General features: G+C 36.6%; 1 protein-coding gene across 3 annotated transcripts in view; it reads left to right on the plus strand.

Moving 5' to 3' along the window:
• The window catches only part of REEP3 (receptor accessory protein 3), an 80,894-nt gene that overhangs the window by 22,221 nt on the left and 36,597 nt on the right, over nucleotides 1–22,076 (plus strand). For all 3 annotated transcript variants that reach the window (XM_070432836.1, XM_070432835.1, XM_070432833.1), the window contains exon 2: nucleotides 16,038–16,110. In XM_070432836.1, the coding sequence (XP_070288937.1) occupies nucleotides 16,051–16,110 (60 nt within the window). In that variant the 5' untranslated portion in view covers nucleotides 16,038–16,050. The remainder of the gene's footprint in view (nucleotides 1–16,037; nucleotides 16,111–22,076) is intronic.

The raw sequence follows: 22,076 nt of genomic DNA on the forward strand, positions 1-22,076 counted from the left end.
TAAAAATATCGATCAGCTGCTTCCTGCACACTCCCTACTGGGGTTGTGCCCGAAACCAAGGTACATGCCCTTGACCGGAATCAAACCTGGGACCCTTCAGTCCGCAGGCTGAGACATACTTACTTAGGTATTAATAATGGGATGAGTTAACCAGATAGCAAGATTTATTACAAAGCTACAGTAATTAAGACAATGTGGTATTGGGACAAGAATAGACAAGCCAATGAAAGAGCATAGACTCTAGTAGGAGTCACATATATATGTAGATATTTGTTTTATGACAAAGGTAGCACTACAGAGCAGTGAGGAAAGGTTATTTACAATAACGCTCCTATGTCAATTAGACATCCATATATCTATATAATTACAGCCCCTAACTCAGAACACATACAAAAATACCAATTGCATTCTTATTGCAGATAAAAAAGTAAAACAATAAGGTTTCTAGGAGATAACATAGAAAAATGTCTTTATAACTTTGAAATAAGGAAAACAATCAAAAAGCATTAGTCATAAATAAGAAAAGTGATCATGATAAATTGAGACAGACTAAAATTAAGCACTACTCTTCATCAAAAGACACCATTAAGAGAGTGAAAAAGGCCCTAACCGGTTTGCCTCAGTGGATAGAGCGTCGGCCTGCGGACTGAAGGGTCCCAGGTTCGATTCCGGTCAAGGGCATGTACCTTGGTTGCGGGCACATCCGCAGTGGTGGGTGTGCAAGAGGCAGCTGATCGATGTTTCTCTCCCATCGATGTTTCTAACTCTCTATCCCTCTTCCTTCTTCTCTGTAAAAAAATCAATAAAATATTTTTTTTTAAAAGAGAGTGAAAAAGAAGGCAGAGTGGCAGACAATATTTGTGACATATGAAGGTGACAAATAGGTCACATTCAAAATATATAAAGAAAAATGAACAAGGGACTTTACACCAAAGTGGGACCGGAGGACACGTGCAAATACCCAGGAAACATGGGGCAGGCGCTCTCACTTTTCTTTCTGGAGTGGTGGCAACATTATGTAATGCTGGACCATATTTCCGTACCCTTTATATATCTTTGAGAAAAAAACTAGAGCTTCTGGGTCTTTATTTGCACTACTAAATATTTAAGACTGGTTAAGAATTGGAGATTGTTCAAATTTAATCTAAAATGTGAATGGTTACACATTTAAAGAAAACAAAAACCTATTCATGAACATCAAGATTACTGTTTTAAGGAAAGCTCTCCTGCTAGACCCATCCACGAGCGTAAGCCTAAATAATATTTTAGGCACATTCATGCAAACCTGTTGTAGAGATAGATGCTTTGACCTTGCTGCTAAAACTTGTGGTTTGGAGGGGGGCAGTGATAACAGAAAAAATATCAAGAACACTAACATTTTATATCTTAAAAGAAATATGATCCCTGGGGAAGAAGAATGCGGAGACTATTCTGTACACAAAATGCGTATTTTTAAATGATGTTTCTAAATTTGTTGTGCCCTATTTTTCAAGATGTAACCTACAGGTGGAGGCTGCCCTGAGCGGCAGTTATTGATTGTCATAGGAGGAAGGTTTTCATTAGGTAGCGCTGGGATCCAAGGTAACCAGCATGTGTTTATCGGGGACTGGAAGTGATAAGGATGGAAAAGCATCTGTGTTTAGAATGCTCCAATGAGCAATCAGCACTCTCCTGGGATGACCCTTTGCTGTTGCTAGGCGCTCGTTTCTGGAGTGGGTAGCAACGTTATGTAATGCTGAGCCACATTTCCATCCTCTTTATACATCTTTGGGGAAAGAATTAGAGCTTCTTAGTTGTTTATTTTATACTATTAAATTTTTTAGATTGAATAGAAATTGAGGTTGTTCAAATTTAGCCTAAAAATCGAATGGTTATACAAAACAAGAAAGTCATAGACATCCTAAACAAGGGCATTTTTTAAATATAGACATAAAATTGCTATCACCTAAGATTATATATATATACATATATGTGTAACTTATCAATAAGTTATTAACACCTACAGTTCATATTCAGATTGCCCAAGTTGCCCTAATAATGCCTTATGTAGCTGCACTGTTGTTTTTAATACAGAATTCAGTTAAGGATCATACATTGCACTTTATTGTCATTTCTCTTCAAGTCTCCTTAACAGAACAGTCTCCTATGATAAGGAATTTTAACATTCCTTTCTTTTTAATTAATAGATCAATTGCTGTTTGCTTAATCACTTTTATATATTTTAGGGAGAAAAGCAGCAAAGTCAGAATTGGTGGAGATTATACTATTTCTCAAGAATGGGAGTGGGGTCATCCCAAACTGCCTTTCATGAAACAATCAGTGATGTTTCATACAAGGCAGAGGGCTTGGTAGTGCCAACCAGCCAGCATGCTGGTTTTGTGTTGCTGTAATTACTGATGTCAGAATAAAATTAGGTGGTGTAGGCACGCATTTGCTCTATTTTTTCATTGGTATGTTACACAAGATAGTGTGAAGTCCCCACCTCTCTGATTTTCTTGTACAAAGAACTTAGACATTGCCCTAGCTGGTTTGGCTCAGTGGATAGAGCGTTGGCCATCGGATTGAAGGGTCCCAGGTTTGATTCTGATCAAGGGCACATGCCCAGGTTGCACCTCGATCCCCAGCAGGGGGTGAGCAGCAGGAATCCGATCAATGATTCTCTCTCATCATTGATGTTTCTATCTCTCTCTCCTTCTCTCTTCCTTTCTGAAATCAATTTTATATATATATATATATATGAACTTAAATATTTAATCAGTTGAGCTATCTCAAGAGAAGAGAACATAGTGAATACTTTTAAATGTTTTTGCAATGTTTAATTTTTATGTTCCAGTTGGGATTTTTTTTTGGTAATTTACTTTCTGTTACTGTTTTTTTCCTATACAAAATAAAGAGATCCAACCTTCTTTGAACCTCATTAATGAAAGGCAGTAACATGAAGGGTGCCAATGAAAAAGGGAGAGTTCTTAACATAAAGAGAAAGATTGTTCTAGCTCTAGGGAGTGGCATGAGAAAATTTTACTGAGTTGCAGACTCTGGAGGTACTACAATAAGATTTGATCAAATGAAATGAAGGAAGTGGTTTAAGAAATATGAAAATAGAATGTTTTGATTTCCAGATCATCACAAATTTAGTTTAATTAATAAACAATGGTGAGCTCACTGTTGTGTCTCAAATGCTGGAAGACAAGACCTGGCACGCAGTGTGCCATCAGTGATCCTGTTTTTCTGCAATGGAGAGGAAATTAAAAGATTTGAAAGCAGAGTATTAAATTCACTTTAGGTTGGGTGGGGTCTAGTAAAGAGTTGTTGCACTCACCTGTGAACTGACTGTAGATGACTGTAGCTTAGATTGCACATAGGGATGAATGTACATGGGAGGCCTTAACAGTAGTTTTAGATCTGACTTCAATTTAGGGAAGTTCACTTTGTGATCATGTGGTAATGAGTTGCCCACCCTGGCCTGTTGGAGCATCCTCCTGTACACCTAAAGGTCACAGTTCGATTCCCGGTCAGGGCACATTCCTGGGTTGGGGGTTCAACCCCGGTTGGAGCGCATAATGGGAGGCACCTGATCAATCTCTCTCTCTCTCTCTCTCTCTCTCTCTCTCTCTCTCTCTCTCTCAGATTTCTTAAAAAATGGATTCTGTCCTATTCTGTGCAATTCATTCATGTTTGTGGCTTTCATTTTTGTTTTTGTAGTGGTGCATATATTTTAATAGAGAAATTTTCTCAGCAGTTTCAGAAGTGGTTTGCTTGTGATTTTTTTTCAGACCGTTTATTTTAAGCCTTAGATTAAACTGAGCTCTCGTTATCTTCAGTGTTGATGAGGCTAATGATAAATTTGGGTTTTAACAGATCCTGTGCTTAAGGGGCAAAATAAAGAAAACCGCTCCTCTGCGTTAAGAATTACTCAGGAGGCAGGACTGGTCATATGATATGAGTAATTCTAAACTCCATCAAGTATAGCCTCCTCACCAATTTGATAAGAGATTATGTGCATGTTGATTAAAGCTGTGGATATTCCTCTCTGCAGACTTTGTACACAATCAAAAAAATGGGTCTCAGATATCTTTTTATTATATATGACAGTAGCATATTGGCAGGTCACAATTACAATTACTCAGATAACATCTGAATGTTGACTTCATTCAACTACTAATATTGGGGATCTTTGTGCTGTGAGTTATACATTATATGAAGTACAAAGTTTGTTTTTTCTATACAGGAACGAGCACAGGTCTTGAAATTAGAAGTTTTTTGTGTTTATTATGTTTTGGCTTCAGCACTTGCTGGGTGCTTACTTCATGATTCTTAATCTCTCTGAGCCTTACAGCTTTATTGTCTGTAAAAATAGAACAATAACACCTACCCCACCTATGAGTTTGTTTTTCATTTTTTAATCCTCACCCAAGGATATTTTTCCATTGAATTCTAGAAAGAGTGGAAGGGAGGAAGGGCTGGGGGCCGGGAGGGAGGGAGGGAGGGAGAGAAACATTGATGTGAGAGACACATTGATTGGTTGCCTCCTACATGCTGGGGAACTTGCTACAAGGTACATGCCCTTGACCAGGAATCAAATCCAGACCCTTCTACCCACAGTCGGACACTAATCACTGAGCAAAACTGGCCAGAAGTTTCTTATTTGTAATGGCAATCAGAATGAAAGAATTACACCTGGTAAACTGGGGAATGCTGTAGATTGTGGGGACCATCATCTTTTAGCTACGTGAACCCTTCTGTGGAACTCTGCCTACAGGATGCGGTGTTTACTTGAGTGCTTCAAGGGTTTATAGCCTTTGGTTTTATGATGTATTCTATTTTGAGTTCAGCATTCTTTTTAAACATCTTTCTTTGGTTTGAGTCTACCACATAGTAAGCCCTGGTGGTTGGCTAAGGAGAGAGTGAAAGGATGATGAAGTACATTATGATTTGCTATGGATTGATTTCTTAGTTTTACCTTAGCTTTCCTTCTAGAGTAGAAATTAGAAGCTCTGGAGTAAATTTAGAAGTTTAGTTCTGATAGCATGAAAATTCCAAGCTTCATAGCTCCTGATGACTATAATTAAAAAATGTATAAAGTCTTTCAAAGGAATTTTACTGTCTTTTTCTCTCCTTGGCAGTTTTAAACTTATATCATTGATTATAGATTTCAGGATTTGGGTTTTTCTCGTGGGTTTGACTTTTTCTTTCTGTATGTAATTTTCGTATTTTTCTTTTCTCCCCCTAATCCTCACTCGAGGATATGTTTTTTATTGATTTTAAAGAGAGGAGGGTGGAGCTGCCTCCTATACAAGCCCCAATCGGGGAACAAACCTGCAACCAAGGTATGTTCCTGACTGGGAATCAAACCCACAACCTTTTGGTGTATGGGATGATGCTCCAATCAACTGAGCAACCTGGCCAGGGCTGCTGCTGCTGCTTCTTCTGCTGCTGCTGCTGCTGCTTCTTCTTCTTCTTCTTCTTCTTCTTCTTCTTCTTCTTCTTCTTCTTCTTCTTCTTCTTTTTAAGGCCACTTAACTATTGTTTTACTAAATGGGAATTCTCTGTTAGCAGAGGTTCTTAGCAACAAATCTCTTTTTTCTTGAAATTTGTATAAGACAAAAGTTACATAATATATTAGCAGTAATCATGCATGGACTTTTGCTACATAATGCCTTGTTTATCCAGTGGCATTGTGACTCATGTAGGAAGAATATACATGGGTACATTGGTTATCACTGCAAAAGTTGTAATCATTTGGCCTTAAACAGAATAAGGCAGACAATTCATTTCAAAGATTTGTTAAATTTTATCACTTGAATTTATGTGACTCTCTTTTCCCTATGACCTCTTACATTTATTTTAGTGTCTAAGTAAGGATAGAGTTTAGCAAAAGTCATTTCATTTTCACTTTAAAAAATCTAATTAGAGTGAAACCAGCTTACCATACTGACAGCATATTGCTTAATCATGATCAGTTTTAATAATAATAATAATAATAACAAGGAAGCATAATATTGTCGCACCGTAAGTTTGTTGAAGATGCAGAATCCAGAAATTCAAATTCTGGAGCTTCACTTCCAAAGATCCTCATTCCCACTTGATTCTTATAGACACACAGGTTTGTGAGCTACTGCACCATTTGTAGAGGATGCTTTCCAAATGGTTCTCATGGGGTTAGGATTCCTCAGAGGATTCTATAATCAGTGAAATTCAGTTCTCTAAGGACAACTTAATTTCATTTGCCTTTCATTAATTTGCGTTCGTCTCTTATTTATTGAGATTTCTAAGAAAGATTTCCTCTGAGTGAAAAATATTACTTTGAAAAACAAAACTATTGTTATTAGATTCTTTCTGGGATTCCTTGTTATTTAAGATTCTAAACATATTTTTAAAAATTCATTAGAGTCTGTTAATTTACAAATCTAATATTTAAACAGAATTGAACTATGATACAGGACAGAAAATTTTTGCCCTCGTTGTCTTTTTTTTTTTTAATCTTGCTTAAAGCCCTTTACAGACTTGGTTGCCATAGTAGCCTGCCTTTTTTATTTCACTAAATTCTGTGCATTCCCTCTGCATATAGTGTTTCATAGTTCCCCTCAGCTAAAAATACAAATAGGCAGTGTGTACCCATAACGCTTAACAACTGGAGGAAAGAGGACTGATTCATAGCATTTGCTAATATCCATGACGTAATTACTCCATACAATAAGCCTATTTCAAGCTACCGATGTGATGTCACTTAATGTGGAGCTGGGAAGAGATACACACAGCATACTTAGTATTTCTACAGATAGTATAGCTATAAACAACTTTAAGAGCATAACAAATAGATAGTAAAATAATTAGAAATAAAATAATTAGGAAATGATGAGGTTTTGAGTATTTGCTCTTTTTATATTACTGTTTCTTTATTTAAATTATTTTACTGTAAGATATCCAAGAATCTATTTCATGCTTATCTTTGCGGAAATAGATTGTTTCAAAATGGGAGAAGACTTTTACTTTGCATTTTCTGCCTTATCCTGTTGTGTGAATTAACCAACCTATGTTTAATTTATGAGTAGCAACAACAAATGGTATTAAAGCAGCAGCTCTCCGGGTGATCTTGATGTGTTGCAAAGTTGGAGAACCGCTGGTGGTTCTCAGTTACAGCTGCCTCAACTAAAAAAATGTTTTTCTTAGTTCTCTGAGAGCTTAGAGCTGAATTTTGTGCTTGATTGCAGTAACTACATGACTACTACATCTTAACTATTTATGCCTTGCCATGTTCTTTCAAATTATTTGAGAAACCGTTTGCAAAATGTATGTGCTAAAATATTTTTTAAAAGAGATTTAAGACTAGAAAAAATAGCAAAGTAAAAAATCAAACTCTAGTGAATACAAAGGTAAATACGCCAACCTTAAGGCCCACCATGGTTGATATAGTTCAGTGATGGCGAACCTTTTGAGCTCGGGGTGTCAGCATTTTGAAAAACCCTAACTTAACTCTGGTGCCGTGTCACATATAGAAATTTTTTGATATTTGCAACCATAGTAAAACAAAGACTTATATTTTTGATATTTATTTTATATATTTAAATGCCATTTAACAAAGAAAAATCAACCAAAAAAATGAGTCCACGTGTCACCTCTGACACGCGTGTCATAGGTTCGCCATCACTGATATAGTTGAACACAGATTTTGCCTATGAGCTTCCTGGCAATCTGAGAGAGGGGCACTGTTTTCTCAAAGAAATCAAAGCTTTCCATTGTACTAAATTCCAAAGTAAATCTCACACATGGAAGTTTATATAATACAATAATTAATAAATAATAACACAAGAATAAACTCTGTTTCACATACTCACAGCTGTAAACCTAGTTTTATCCACCCCTGTATGGAAAGTGCTTAATGTCCTGCCTAGTATAAAATGTGATGAATAGTTGTCGTTATTAGTAATCACAGAAAGATTGTTCGTCATAGCATTAAAATAGTAGTCATATAGGAAATTATTTGATTGACTATAAGCAGCAATATTACACTGTGTAAATGATGTTCTTAGAGAATAATTAAAGATACAAAAAAAATGCTCATGATGTAACATTTAGTAAAGGACAGGATAAAAATCTATATGTTCTAAGACAGCGGTTCTCAACCTGTGGGTCGTGACCCCTTTGGGGGGTCGAACGACCCTTTCACAGGGGTCGCCTAAGACCATCGGAAAACACATATTTAATTACATATTGTTTTTGTGATTAATCACTATGCTTTAGTTATGTTCAATTTGTAACAGTGAAATTGGGGGTCACCACAACATGAGGAACTGTACTATAGGGTCGCGGCATTAGGAAGGTTGAGAACCACTGCTCTAAGATGTCAATTAATTATACTTAAATTATGTTACGAAATATATATTTTAAAAATAGTGTCTTTATGTCTTAAAATGTTTTAGAAACATTTTCTAAGATAAAACTGGAAAAGATAATACCAAATGTTAAGAATGGATTCACTGTTAGTAATTCTTAAAACCAGGTGATAAGTATAGGGGGATTTATTATATCAATATTAATCTATTTCTACCTATTTTTATTTTTCATAATACATTTTTAAAGGAATGACTAAAATAGATAAATTTAAATTTCTGTAATAAATACTTTATAACTTGTTTAAATGTAAATTAACTCTTGATCAGTTATGTTATTAAGCTATCATTGATGCTTTTTAAGGGTTTTTAAGCATTTGAGAGAATGATATATCAGACTTTTGAAAAGTTTGATGAAAATTATAACAAATATATGTAAATGTGTGGAATAACCTTTAACAAAAAAGAAAGATGGTACAGTCAGTAATGGAATTAGTAGTTAGTTTTATCCTTTTTATACTTTTCTACATCTAAAAATTATACAGTAAGCTGTTTTTAGGTTCTTAATTATAAAAATAAGCTGTAATCAATTTTTTATGGAATTATGCTGGTAACTTTTATGATTAAATTACCTTATTCTAGTATTGAGAGCACTCTTGATAGTTGCTTCTGAGATTTGCTTTTGAACATGCTATTTATTATTCTCTAAAACAGTTTTGGTGAAGAATGCATTGTGTTTGGACATCTGTCCAAAAAATAGCTAATTCCTTGAAAAGTGATACAAGGACCATTTCCACTACTGCATTTTCATAAATTTTATTTCCATTTTAAAGTAGTGTAAATTTTCAGTATAGCCAATGTTCATATAGGCAACTTTATCTTAATGGAAGGGAAGGGTGTCAAGAATATTTTGGCAGAGTTCTCCTTCATCAGGCAAAAACAAGACTAAAAGGAAATGAGTAACTATTTCTTCTTGCCTCTATAACTGAAACAATATTCTAATTTATAGGTGAATTTTATTTGTAGCAAATAAATCCCTTTATAATCCCTAAGTTTATCTTGTAGGTGGCCTACTAAAATAAACTTTATTTGATTTTATACACTGTGCTCACACTTTGGCTTTATGCCTGACCTCCCAGGTTGCAAACATCTACAGTAGGACCAAATATTTTAAAAAAAATAAGCCAGAAAAAAAACCTGTAAAATATTACAGATGTGAGTAATAAATTACTCAGTAACATTCACATTGGAGCAGTAATAAATTACAATATTAATAGTGGGGGTCCTTAAAATGGTTCTGCTATTCACTAAGACATTTAATCTTTCCCACATTCCAAATGAAACACATTATTGTTTTCTACTCTTACAAAAGGTAGGTGTTAGGGATATTGTGTTTATTCATTTGAATGGTTCTAATCAATCCAGGGGTTAAAAAATAAAGGCAAAGCACCTGTATGCATAGTATCAACTAGCACCAAATCCTTACTATATGTAAGAAAATTATCTATTTTAGAAGTTAGTTTGTCCTTAAAGAATACATCAATCTAAAATAGAATATGCTAAAGGCAAAATGACTAATCCTGACAAATTTTAAAGTTTAAAAAAAAATGTAACTTAGAAGTCTATGGAGATAGAGTATTGGATTGGGGGTTGGGAAGGGAGAGGTGAATTAAGCAATAAAATGGAAGAAAAAAAAGCAGAGGAGGAAAGATAAGGAGGGTGGGAGGCATTGCAGGTAAGGAGCATACATTCCAGGATTGAAGTAGAAATATAAGAGAATATTGAGGAAATCATGTTGGCTTAGATGGTTTATATAAGTAGTGGTTTTCACATTATGTTCTGATGACCACCCCGCTCCCCACCTCACCTCCACACACACACACATGAACGGACTCATTGGCCAGAGGTGAGAAGGCCAGCTACTCAAGTCCTTAAAGCAAGGCAGCGATGCAGGTATATTAGGAAGACTGATCTCACGTGGAGCCAGAGGCATGTGTTGGGAAACTAGTCATTAAGTCAGAGGAGATGACATGACCCTAAATGTATCATTAGCCACTGGTTTGAAACTCAAAGAGAATGGCTGGATGCATGAACTCTCACCCAGGAAAACCAGCAGGACTGGGTTACTGATTGGATGGATGTCATAGCCGGGGAAAGAGGAGCCCAGAAGCCATCCAGTGATAGAAAGGAAGAACCTCAGCTTGATTTTACAATCAGTGGTACTCGAGTATATGGGAATATGGAAGATAATATGTTAATTGTATCCAAATTCTAAAGGAAATATACAAAGTGGATTGAAATGATTAACACCTTGTTTTCTTAGAAGCCACTGAGCTGGAAAGCCTCTGTGCCCTATGGGGGGCTGCCCCTGTGTTAAATTGAAAAGCCCTAGGCCCTGTGGCTCAGCTAAAAATCCCATTATCCAGGAACTGGGGATGGGCTTCTGGTGAAGCAGATTCAGAGGGTAGTGTTGTTAGGTAAAGCAGAGACTGTTACTGCTATGGCTGCCAGTTGGTAAGAATAAAATCCCCAGCAGGAGAAGACTTGGTATTTATTTGACCTGGTTGCATCAGCCCAAAACAAAGGGTTCAGCTTTGTGAGGGATGAGAAAGTTACCAGGGATTTACCACCCCTCACCAAAATAAAAGAAATAAACTATAAACAACTAATAATTTGAGATGTAGGTATACATTTGCTCTCAGTGTAAGAAAGACTTATCTATATATATAAAAGCCTAAGCGACCCTTACAACCGAATGACTGGAATGACCAGAACGGCCAGTCGACCAGTCGCTATGATGCTCACTGACCACCAGGGGGCAGATGCTCAACGCAGGAGCTGCCCCCTGGGGTCAGTGCGCTCCCACAGTCAACCTTCCACGCAAGGCCGGCCGCCCAGCCGGCTGGCCCTCCGATAGGCCTCGATCACCAGCCAGGCCAAGGTACCCCACCCATGCACAAATTCATGCACTGGGCCTCTAGTTTAATATAAATGCAAACACTTATTTCATGTAAAATTTATAAGTATACAATATGTGTTATGGGCTGAATTGTGCATCCCTGTCCCCCCAAATTCATGTTAAACTCCTAATCCTCAATACGTCAGAATGTGAATAGAGATAAGTTATTTAAAGGAGCAATTAAGTTAAAATTAGGTCCTTAGAGTGGACCTTAATCCAATATGACTGGTATTCTTACAAGAGGAAGAGATTTGGACACACAGAGAGACCAAGAGATGACCATGTGAGGACACAGTGAGAAAACAGCCATTTGCAGTCCAAGGAGAGAGGCCTCAGAAGAAACCAGCACCTTGATCTTGGACTTCTAGCCTCCAGAATTATGAGGAAATAAATATCAACCTTGGTATTTTATTATGGCAGCCCTAGCAAACATGATACAATTGTACTTCAGGAAACCTCATAAACAAAATCAAAAGATACAGTAACCTAGGAAAACGTTGGTTAACATGTAAGATAGACAGAGAAGGGCCTAGAATCAACTATGCTCCACTAATAGTGAGCATATCAAGCACCCAGATCTTGGTCTGAAATACCATCTTCCAATAAAAGAAACTGCGGCCTCTTGGAAAATAGCTGATTCTAGGAGTGAGGCAGGAAGTACACAGTAGGAGCCTGGTACATCATGTAGTGCCAGAAAGTAACAAATTGCTTAAAAAACAAAACAAAACAAAAACAACCCTCACAATTATAGAGCTGTGTCAGAGGGGCATCGGAACCAGCTAAAAATCTCACAATGTTCAAAGCTTTGAGCAACAAAATAAAGTATTACTGGAATAGAAACCAAGTGTAAAATAAACACATGAGTTCATCGTGACACAAATAAATCATTGAATGAATAAATCACGAGGGGAATATAGACAAATTTCCAGTGCAGAAGAATTCCAAATAATTTATGTAGATACTGCACCCTCAAGGGGGAGCATAGCTCCCCACTGAAGTGTGGCCTGTGCATAGTGACTTCCTTCTGAAGAGTACAGCATGGAAGAGGGGGAGGAGGAGTAGCTCTGCTGTGGCAGATCCAACAGGCACTACCTCAGCCTGGTGGTCAAGGTTAACATCAAGAGGGATAAGTTATGTTGATAGCATGTGTCCTTGATATACTACAGTGAAGCAGTGCTTGACCTCTGTGGTCTTCCTCCACAAAACCCATACCTCAGACTAATCACGAGGAAAACATCAGACAAATTCCAGTAGAGGGGCCTCCTACAATTAACTTGACCAATACTCCTTTAAGCTGTCAAAGGTCATTTCCCAAAAAAACTCTGAGAAACTGTTACGGCCAAGAAGAGCTAAAGAAAAAGGGGATATATGTAATACTTTCAACAATAAAGATTTTTTTAAAAAAAGAAGACTAGCTAAGGAGGCAAGAAACAGTTAATGCAATTCTCAATGGGATCCCTGGACAGAAAAAAAGGATACTAGGTAAAAACTGAAGAAATCTGAGTAAAGTATGAACTTCAGTTAATACATATTAATATTGGTTTTTAATTGTGACCATACTAATACAAGATGTTAATAATAGGGGAAACTTGGTGCAAGGTGTATGGGAACTATGCTCTCTTCCCAGCTTTTCTATAAAACTTAAAACTATTTGAAAATAAATGATTCTTTTTAAAAATAGTCCAAAAACCACAAGTAGTTAACAGGATATCACATACCTCAGGCATCAAAAAGCCAGTAAACACTTGGAAGAAATTCATACTTACTGGTCTTCAGAAATGCACATTAAAACATATATGAAATCATTATTTTATTTAGCTGGCAAACTTGTTTTGGGTGATAATTGGCAATGTGTAGGAATGTAAAGTAGAACTACCCCTCTGGAGGGCATTTTATTTTGGTAATAGGTTAAAGTGTGTGTATTTGAAGCAACAACATCACAATCAGGAAGTGAACATCAATATACACAGACATGTTTTTCACAGCATTATGTGCAATAGCCAAAACCTGGAGATTAACCAAATGTGATCAATGTAGGATTGTTTAAATAAACAATGGGAATCTCAATGTAGAATGTAATGATGAGTAATACAGTAGAATATTTAAAGACAAATTCCATGAGGTAACATGTGAAAATGCCTCTTGTAAACCATATGTATTCTGTTATGCCGTTTCTGTGTCTGTTCTTTCATTATATGTATACTAGAGGCCCAGTGCACGGATTCATGCACATTGAAAGGAAATTAATTAGAAGAAATATTTTAATAGCACTATTCGCCCTTTCTCTATAATAGAAGTGTCAACCAAATTCATGATCGACAATGACAGATCTAAACAGACGCGTGTAATTGGAACCAGCAAGAGCTTAACCTTTTATATATGTATACACACACACACACACACACACACACACACACATATATATATAGAGAAAAAACTTGCTTAATTAGACCTGCTTTCTGATTTAGCTTTTCTAGCCCAGTGAAGCACCCCAACTTCTCTTTCAGGTAATTGTCAGCAACACAGCAGTAAATATCAACACGGAGCAGATTATTATTGTAGATCACGATCACGCAGGGAGAACAAAGGGTAAAATATTTAACTGCAGCAGTGTTTGAATATTCTGTGCAGTGAGAAAACCTGAAGTCATTTTCAAGTTCCACCATTTTGTCTTTTCAGTCAGGTCAAATTTCTAAACTTTCTAAATCTCCGTTTTCCGGCTAATAAAAAGAAAATAGGATTCTACCGAGTCTCCTATCTACCTACTCCAGGACTTCTGTAAGGATCAAATGAGATGAGGCACATGAAAATGTTTCACAGACATTTGGTTAAAGTGTAAAATGTTTGTACCTGGCTGTAAAGCAAGTCGTGTCCGTGGGCTGAAGAAACTCCAAGGAGGCTAGTAGGAAGAGGAAGCCGGGCGTTGCTACATGACATCGTTACCTGGCACCCACAGCAACCATATCCGGGCTGGGCTGTGGGCCACATTTTGTGCCATGGGGTCTTGGCAGCATTGGCTGCAATTTGGTAAGGTGTTGCTCTGGGGTGGTGGCAGAGCCTGTGTCCCACTTGGGTGAAGCTGGATGTTGGTTTGTGGGCACCAGGTTCGTGGTGCTGGCCAGTGCGCGTCACGGCAGCTCCTGCGTTGAGCTTCTGCCCCCTGGTGGTCAGTGTGCATCATAGCGATTGGTTGGACAGTTAGAGGGATACAGCACATTAGCCTTTTATATATATAGACTTGTGGCCCGGTGCACAAAATTCGTACACAGAGGAGGGGTTGTTCCTCAGCCTGGCCTGAACTCTCTCCAATCTGGGACCCCTCGAAGGATGACCTACTGCCGGTTTACAGGGATTGAGCCTAAACCGGCAGTCGGACATCCCTCTCACAATCTGGGGCTGCTGGCTCCTAACCGCTCACCTGCCTGCCTGCCTGCCTGCCTGCCTGATTGACCCTAACCATTCGGCCTGCTCTCCCTCAACTGCCCCCCGTAACTCGCCTGCTTGCCCCCAAATGCCCCCCCGCCAGCCTGATCACCCCCAACTGCCCGCCCTGCTGGCCTGCTCGCCCCCACTTCCCCTCCCCACTGGCCTGCTCGCCCCCAACTGCCCCCCTGCTGGCCTGCTCACTCCAAACTGCCCCCCTTGTCCTGATCACCTCCAACTGACCCCCACTGCCGGCCTGCTTGCCCCCAACTGGCCCCTCTACTGGTCTGCTTACCCCCAATGGCCCTGCCCCCCACCAGCCTGATCACCCACAACTGCCCTCCCCTCTTGGCCTCTAACCGCCTCTACCTCGGCCCCACCACCATGGCTTTGTCCAGAAGAATGTCCGGAAGGTCTCCTGGAAGGTCTCCCAGTCTAATTAGCATATTACCCTTTTATTAGTATAGATATGTACACATCTCTTGGATCTGGGGTTTGGTGAAATAATCTTAACAGAAGGCATTAAAATAAGTCCTGTTTGTGATTTAGTAATTTTATAAATGCTTAAAGAGAGTTATTTTAATGCATATCGTAATAAATATATCAAGTATTGTTTCCAAGCATTGTCATTATAATTAGAAGTGAAGGATCGCTTTTTCATTGTCACAAATTGTGTGTGTGTGTGTGTGTGTGTGTGTGTGTGTGTGTTTAAAGTATACTACACATATAAAAGTAGGATTTTGCATACACTAAAGTTCTGTCTATGGTTATCTCTGACTAGTAGGGTTGGGACAACGTTTTCTTTTTTCTTTCCGTTTTCTGCATTTTCCAAATGTTCTTCAAAGAACCACAGAATATTTTTTGTGATAAAAAAATGTTTTAGCCTTGGTCTGTGTGGCTTATTTGGTTGTGCATCATCCCTGGCACCAAAATGTTGCCGGTTTGGTTCCGTCAGGGCACATGCTCAGGTTTTGTAGGGGGCATACAGGAGGCAGATGATCGATATTTCTATCTCTCCCTTCCTCTCTTTCTAAAAATCAATAAAAGTATTCAAGAAAAGAAAAAATGGTTTAAATGGCAATTTTAAAAAAATCTTTTTTCCATGAAACTGTATCTGGAAATATTAAAATCATTTTTTTGTTGTTTCTTAAAAGTCCATATTTATTTTGCATTTCTGAGTAATTTAGTTTATACACAAGTTTGCTTTCATACACATTTACACTGTCATATGTTTTCCATGTACTTTCTACTTTTCTGTTAGTTGATATTTTCATGAGCTGTTGAAAGCATTATTTGATTAGTCTTCTCATACTTTTTACTTGTAGGTTGGTGTTTGGAATGCTGTATCCTGCATATTATTCATACAAAGCTGTGAAATCAAAAAATGTGAAGGAATATGTAAGTATAGTTTTATGAGTGATTAATTTTATTTTAATGTATCCATTACATACAAGACTAGAAAAACTCATTATTTTAGAAATGGCTGGCATAATGTTTTGGGTTAAAAATGTGATATAAATATGGAGTACTGAAAACTAGTCTGTTTTTAAACTAATTTTCAGTAGAATTCTAAAGTAGGAAATAAAAAATAGTGCATTGTCAATTGACATTTAAATAAATCTAATTCCCAAATGAATAATTTCATGTCTCTTACTCACGTAGTTTGTAAGTTCCAGTATAATTAAGAGGTTGGGGGATTGTCTGGTTTTTTAGCCTTATAAATTTATAGGTATATTACTAGTATATTTCTTCAGCCTCAAAACCTTTTCCCTCTTTCATAGTTGTTCTGTTACTTTCTAATTGATTTAAAATTGCAGATACCTCATCATTACTGACAGTTGTAATCAGCAGTTTGCTTGCTATCTGTATGGACTTAACTATTCTGGATATTTTATATTAATGGAATCATATGTGACCTTTTTGTGTCTGGCTTCTTTCACTTAGCCTGTTTTCAAGATTCATCCACATTATAGCATGCATGTATTAGTATTTTATTCCTTTTATGGCTGAATAATATTCCACAGTATGCATATACAACATTGTTTCTCCATTCATCCATTGATGGACATCTGGATTATTTTTACCTTTTGTCTATTATGAACAGTGTCACTATTAAGCTCTTACATTTATATAATTCCCTACCGATTTCAAAATTAACACAGTCCTATGGTTCAGAAATCTGAAATGGATCAACAGGGCTACATTCCTCCTGGAGGCTCTAGTGGAAAATCTGTTTACTTACCTTTTCAAGCTTCTACAGGCTGGCCACATTCCTTGGCTTAAGGCTCTATTCCTCCATCTTCAAAGTGAGAAATGTTGGGCTGAGACCTCATGCTGTGCTCTCTCTCGTTCTCTCTTCTGCCTCCCTCTTCCACTTATGAAGACTCTGCTGATTACAGTGGGCTCACCTGAGTAATCCAAGATCCTCTCCCCAACTCAAGGTCACCTGATTAGCAACCTGAATTCTCCTTTACGTGTAACCTATCATATTCACACATTTCAGGGTGGGATGTGGACCTTTTGAGGGAGGGGGATATTATTCTTCAGACCACAGTATCTCACTGGTCCTCACTACAACTCTATAAAGTAGGCAGAAAAATATTCCAATATTATAGGCTCAGAACAGTGAATTAACTTGCTCAGGGTCACATGGATCATTAAAGAAGGAATGGATATCTTCTGTTTCTAATATCTTATTCTTTCTTTTCCACCATGCTACCTTTAGAAAATTAGGTGAGTATCTAGCTTCACAAAAAAAGTTGAAATAGCTTTCACAGCCAGCCAGTGAATGTGCTTCTGATTAATTCCACGGCAGGTCTTCACGGGCCACAACTATATGGGTATTTTCTAAGAAGAGCAGTGAGGCAGCTTAACCAGTTCTAGAGCAGGACCCATAAGCAACTAAATGAAATATAATCAAAATGGTAGAAAATGAATTGGAAGTCTTTGAAAGTTCTGTAAAGTCTTGGCTGTTCTTTAAGTATTTCTAACATAAATTTATTTCTGACAAAAATTTTCTTGCTGAGTTTCATCTAAACTTAGTTATCCAATGTAACCTTCAATTACAACAGTTTTACCAGCAGTCTGTTCTCAGAAAGTTTTCCTGTATGGTGATCCCCATCCAAATTTGCTTTGTCTGTTTTTTAGCAAAATTAACCTTCTTAAAATTTCCCTATTTTATTTTTAACAGCCTCTTATACTATCTGTTATTATGTTATTTGGTTTTGTCTTCCCCACCATAGAGAGTTTTGTTAACTGCTACAGTTCCCTACCTAGAACAGTATATGGTAGGCACTCAATATTTTTTGAATGAATGAATAAATAAGAAAAGGAATAAGAGTTGACTTTTAAGTCTATATCAAACACTAAATTGTGCTTACAGGAGCATGTATACTTCTTAAGTAGATATGTCTAGTTTCTCAGCTTTGCTGCTGGGGTAAGGAGTATACAATCTAGTCCCACTTATCCCAAAGCCCACTTTCTTTGAGGTATTTGGTTATTAACCTAAATTCCACTGATACCTGCTTCAAAATTATTTTCAGAAAGCAACATTTTTTATTACTTTACTTTTTCCCACCGTAACTACTACCCATTCCCTGTAAGCCTTCAAATAGTAGATTGCACCTGATAAAACAGATGGCTGTGTTCAAATCAAAACACATGGAAAGTGCTGTATATTTTGGCAACCTTCCTTTCTTCCTTTGCCTATTTTTAAAAGAGAGCTTTCCTAGGATATAATTTCCTGTATAGTGTGGCTGATATGGCCTACTTAAAGTCTTTCAGTCTTGCAGTAATTGAAATGTAAACTTACTGAAGAATTAGTATGGTTTGCAAATTTTTTCAAGCTTATACCATTTCATGACTTGAAAATAGTGTGTTTACTTCCAAGTGGTGTGTAATTGCTGTAGCTTTTCTAGGAAACCAGTGTTTTTATTCTAAGAATGTTGAAGAAAGTGGCAATGAAAAGATTGTCTAACAGCACATAAAAATCAAAATCAGACATTTGGTCCTGAGATTTACTGTGAGCAAGAACAAAGAACAGGGAAAACTCTGTGAGATTAGTCCTTACAAGGGCTAGAAATGGCCCTCTAAAACTCTGTTGACTTGGGTTTTGAAAGTGACCTAATTTTTGGCTGAGTATTTGGGTGATATGAAAATGAACAAACATACCACATACTGGTTCTTATCAATTGTTAAAATCTGAAGTTGCTTACTAGATTTAGGGTGGAGGAAAAAACACTGAAGAACTTCTCTTTATTGTCAAAAAGTGTTCCTTAGGAATCTTTTCATATTTTGCATTAAAAATATTCATTTGGTTCAAGGATTGTAATAATGTAGGTAGTGTAAAGATTAACCCACTGATTAAAGTGGAATATAAAATTTTTTTTTTTTTTTGAAAATTGGTTTTGTCAGGCCACATACTTATCTGTTTATTTTCCATTCTGATATTCTTAGTTTTTATTTTTATTAAGGTTGTATTTCTTTATAATTTTAAAATCAAAAATTTTTCAAGACTTACTATGAAAAACAGCAGTTTCCTACCCTCTCCTCATCTCCAGTGGCAACTACTTTCAACTCTTTTATCTGAATCCTTTAGTGTATGTATTTTCATATCTAATTAACATGCTTATACTTTTGCTATTTTTTAATTTTTCACATGCACATCATCAGTTGCCTTCCTTCTAATAAAGATGACTTAGTAGTTGCTACGTTCTGGTGGGGGCTCTAAGTATTCAATTTATAAACTTTTACTTGGTTCCTATTAGCCCTACTCTACACTGTGCCAGAGATTTGCAAATCCAGAGAACCTTTGATTCACTCTTTCCAGAGACTAAGCCTCAGAGTTGGGCTGTGGGAAAGAGGGGTACCATCAGACAGCTAAAATAGGAGGGCAGTTGTGCCACCAGTTCTTGAGCCTTTTTTGGGAGTTTTGCAGTGAAAGTTAGGATTGCAGTTTTTCCCACTGTTGGCTAATACTCAGTTTTCTCAGGCCTCCTAAGTCACTTCTCATCCATTTCCTTCCTAGCTCCACAAATTTGATGTCCTCTTCTCTTCTATATCCTTCTGAACTTGGGTCTTTTAAAAATATCCGTTTACTGTTGTTTTAATGAGATTTGTGGTGGGGATGCAATTAAATGTGTATATTCAGTCTACCGTCTTCACCCAGACTTCCAAATTGACCTTGTTAGTGGGATACTGTGGTTGAATTATTATGTGATACCAAGTAAGACTTATTTTATTATTAACATTGATTTTAAATGTGTTCACATAAGAGATAGGTTTAATGAAAAAAAAAAGAGATAGGTTTAATGGTAATTTACATCATTTTTTAATCTTTGACAATAATTTCAAATTTTAATTTTAGCTGACAAACAATGAATACATGTGTATCTTGTCTTGAGTTATAGTTGTTTATAAATCAGGTTTTGATAAAAATCACAATTTTCACTTTGAACAGTAAATGAAATTACTTGGAACAGTTCATTATCCTTTAATGAAGTAAATGTACTTATATTTACCTAAAGTAGTGATGAGTATTCTTTGTAAGCTTAATTTTTGATGTCAGGTTTACCTATTTTATATGTAATACATATCATATGTAACTTAGCTGCTGAAATAATTGATAGTGTTGTTATTATCAAGTGAGGTACTCTACCTTATGTTTTCTAAACACACTTTCTTCATGGACACCTCAGGATCATTAGTTACATTGGATCCATTTTAGAAAACAAGTGGTAAACTTGAATAAGGTTGTCGAATTGGGGAGCTTTAAATGAATGCCCAACACAGTTTCTTCTAAAATTTTGGCATGTGAATTAGCATACCCCTTCACCTTTATGAAGTAAACTGAAAGCATCCTCACAACTTTCATGCCAAGATGTAGCTGACCAACCGCAGCTGTCTTGTCCTTTTCTAGCTTCCAGGGCAAGTACCTTGGAAAACAGACATAAAGGAAAAACAATTCTCACGGTAACATTTAAACCTATGAGGCTAAGTCAGGCATTTGCTAATATCTAGGAAAAATTTTACCAACTATCGTGCCAATGGAAATAGATTTTTTAAAAACAGGGACAGAAACCGTTGTTTCCATGAAAGGAAATGTTGTTAAGTAATAAATTGGAGGGAGGCCTAGCCACCTCCACCCTAATCCCTAGTGATGGAACAGCTTAAAATCATAAAAGCTACAGCAACCAAAAAACTCAGCTGCCACCACCCTCCCCGCAGGGAGAACTGTGTGCAGAGGCAGCCAGTGTTCTGCCTCCCCCTAATCTGTTCGGGAATAACCACAAACTCACTACTTTGAAGAAAACCCCCCAATAAGTTCCAAAAGGGAGAAATAATAATTGAATACAAGAAAAAATATAAAAGTGCAATACTAGATGGATTAAAAAATTAAAATGGCAGTGATACGTTCAGATTCTTGAATATGATAGATTTATAAGCCTTTATTTTGAAAAGGAAGTGAAAAAATGAAACATTAAACTCACAAAGCAAGAAAAATATCAAAATTAAAGGAATTTGTAAAGAAAAGTAGGCTGAATAAAAAGGCAGAGATAAAAATATAAACAAAATTGGGAGAATTACAGTATCCAAGAGGTGTTCCCCTTGAACAAGTCTAATAAGATACATACTTGAAATAGCTGAGATAGAGAGAAGAGTAGAAAAAAGGTCTGACAAAATGTGAAACAAGAGAGGGGTTAAGTAAACAATGATAAATTTGACAGTAAATACTAGACTACCTAATTTTTTTTAATTTAAAAATAGAATTTTTTCTAATAATGAAAGGCATAGCAGGTCTTTTTCCTTTTTGGCTAAAGGTTACATTATTCATGCAGGAAAATCTTCTCTTTTACACAATCCAGGATATACCTTTCGAATGTTCAACTACATACATCATCTTTCCACTACGTAATTTTAGAAATATAGTGCTTTACCAGCTACAGCTGTAATAATCAGATTGTCAGCCATACTGCCATCACACTACGAAAGGGCCCCCTGAAAATATAAAAGCTAGAGCTGTTCCTGAAGATTTTAGCTAAGTAAGAAAACTAAAATCTTTCCCAAAACCTCATGTAATTTTTAAAAGCTCATGAGATGTTACTTCAGAAATGTAATAGAATTGCAAGAAGGTGAAGTTCTTTTTTAAAGCTATAAAATATTTAAAATATATTGAATTATATAAATATATAAAATTTTGTCTTGCTGTTGGCTATCAGAATATAGATTGATTCTTTAAAAAAAGAATAAAACCATACTAGTAAAATAAAAAGTTTTGAAAACACAGAAATAGATTGAGTCTAGTGGTTTCATTTTAAAATACTACTTTAACTTCCAAAGGTTTCCAACAGGCATCTTTTAAATGA

The sequence above is a fragment of the Myotis yumanensis genome, unplaced genomic scaffold, assembly GCF_028538775.1.
Source record: "Myotis yumanensis isolate MYYU_CA2020_CCGP unplaced genomic scaffold, mMyoYum1.0.hap1 SCAF_13, whole genome shotgun sequence".
NCBI lineage: Eukaryota > Metazoa > Chordata > Mammalia > Chiroptera > Vespertilionidae > Myotis > Myotis yumanensis.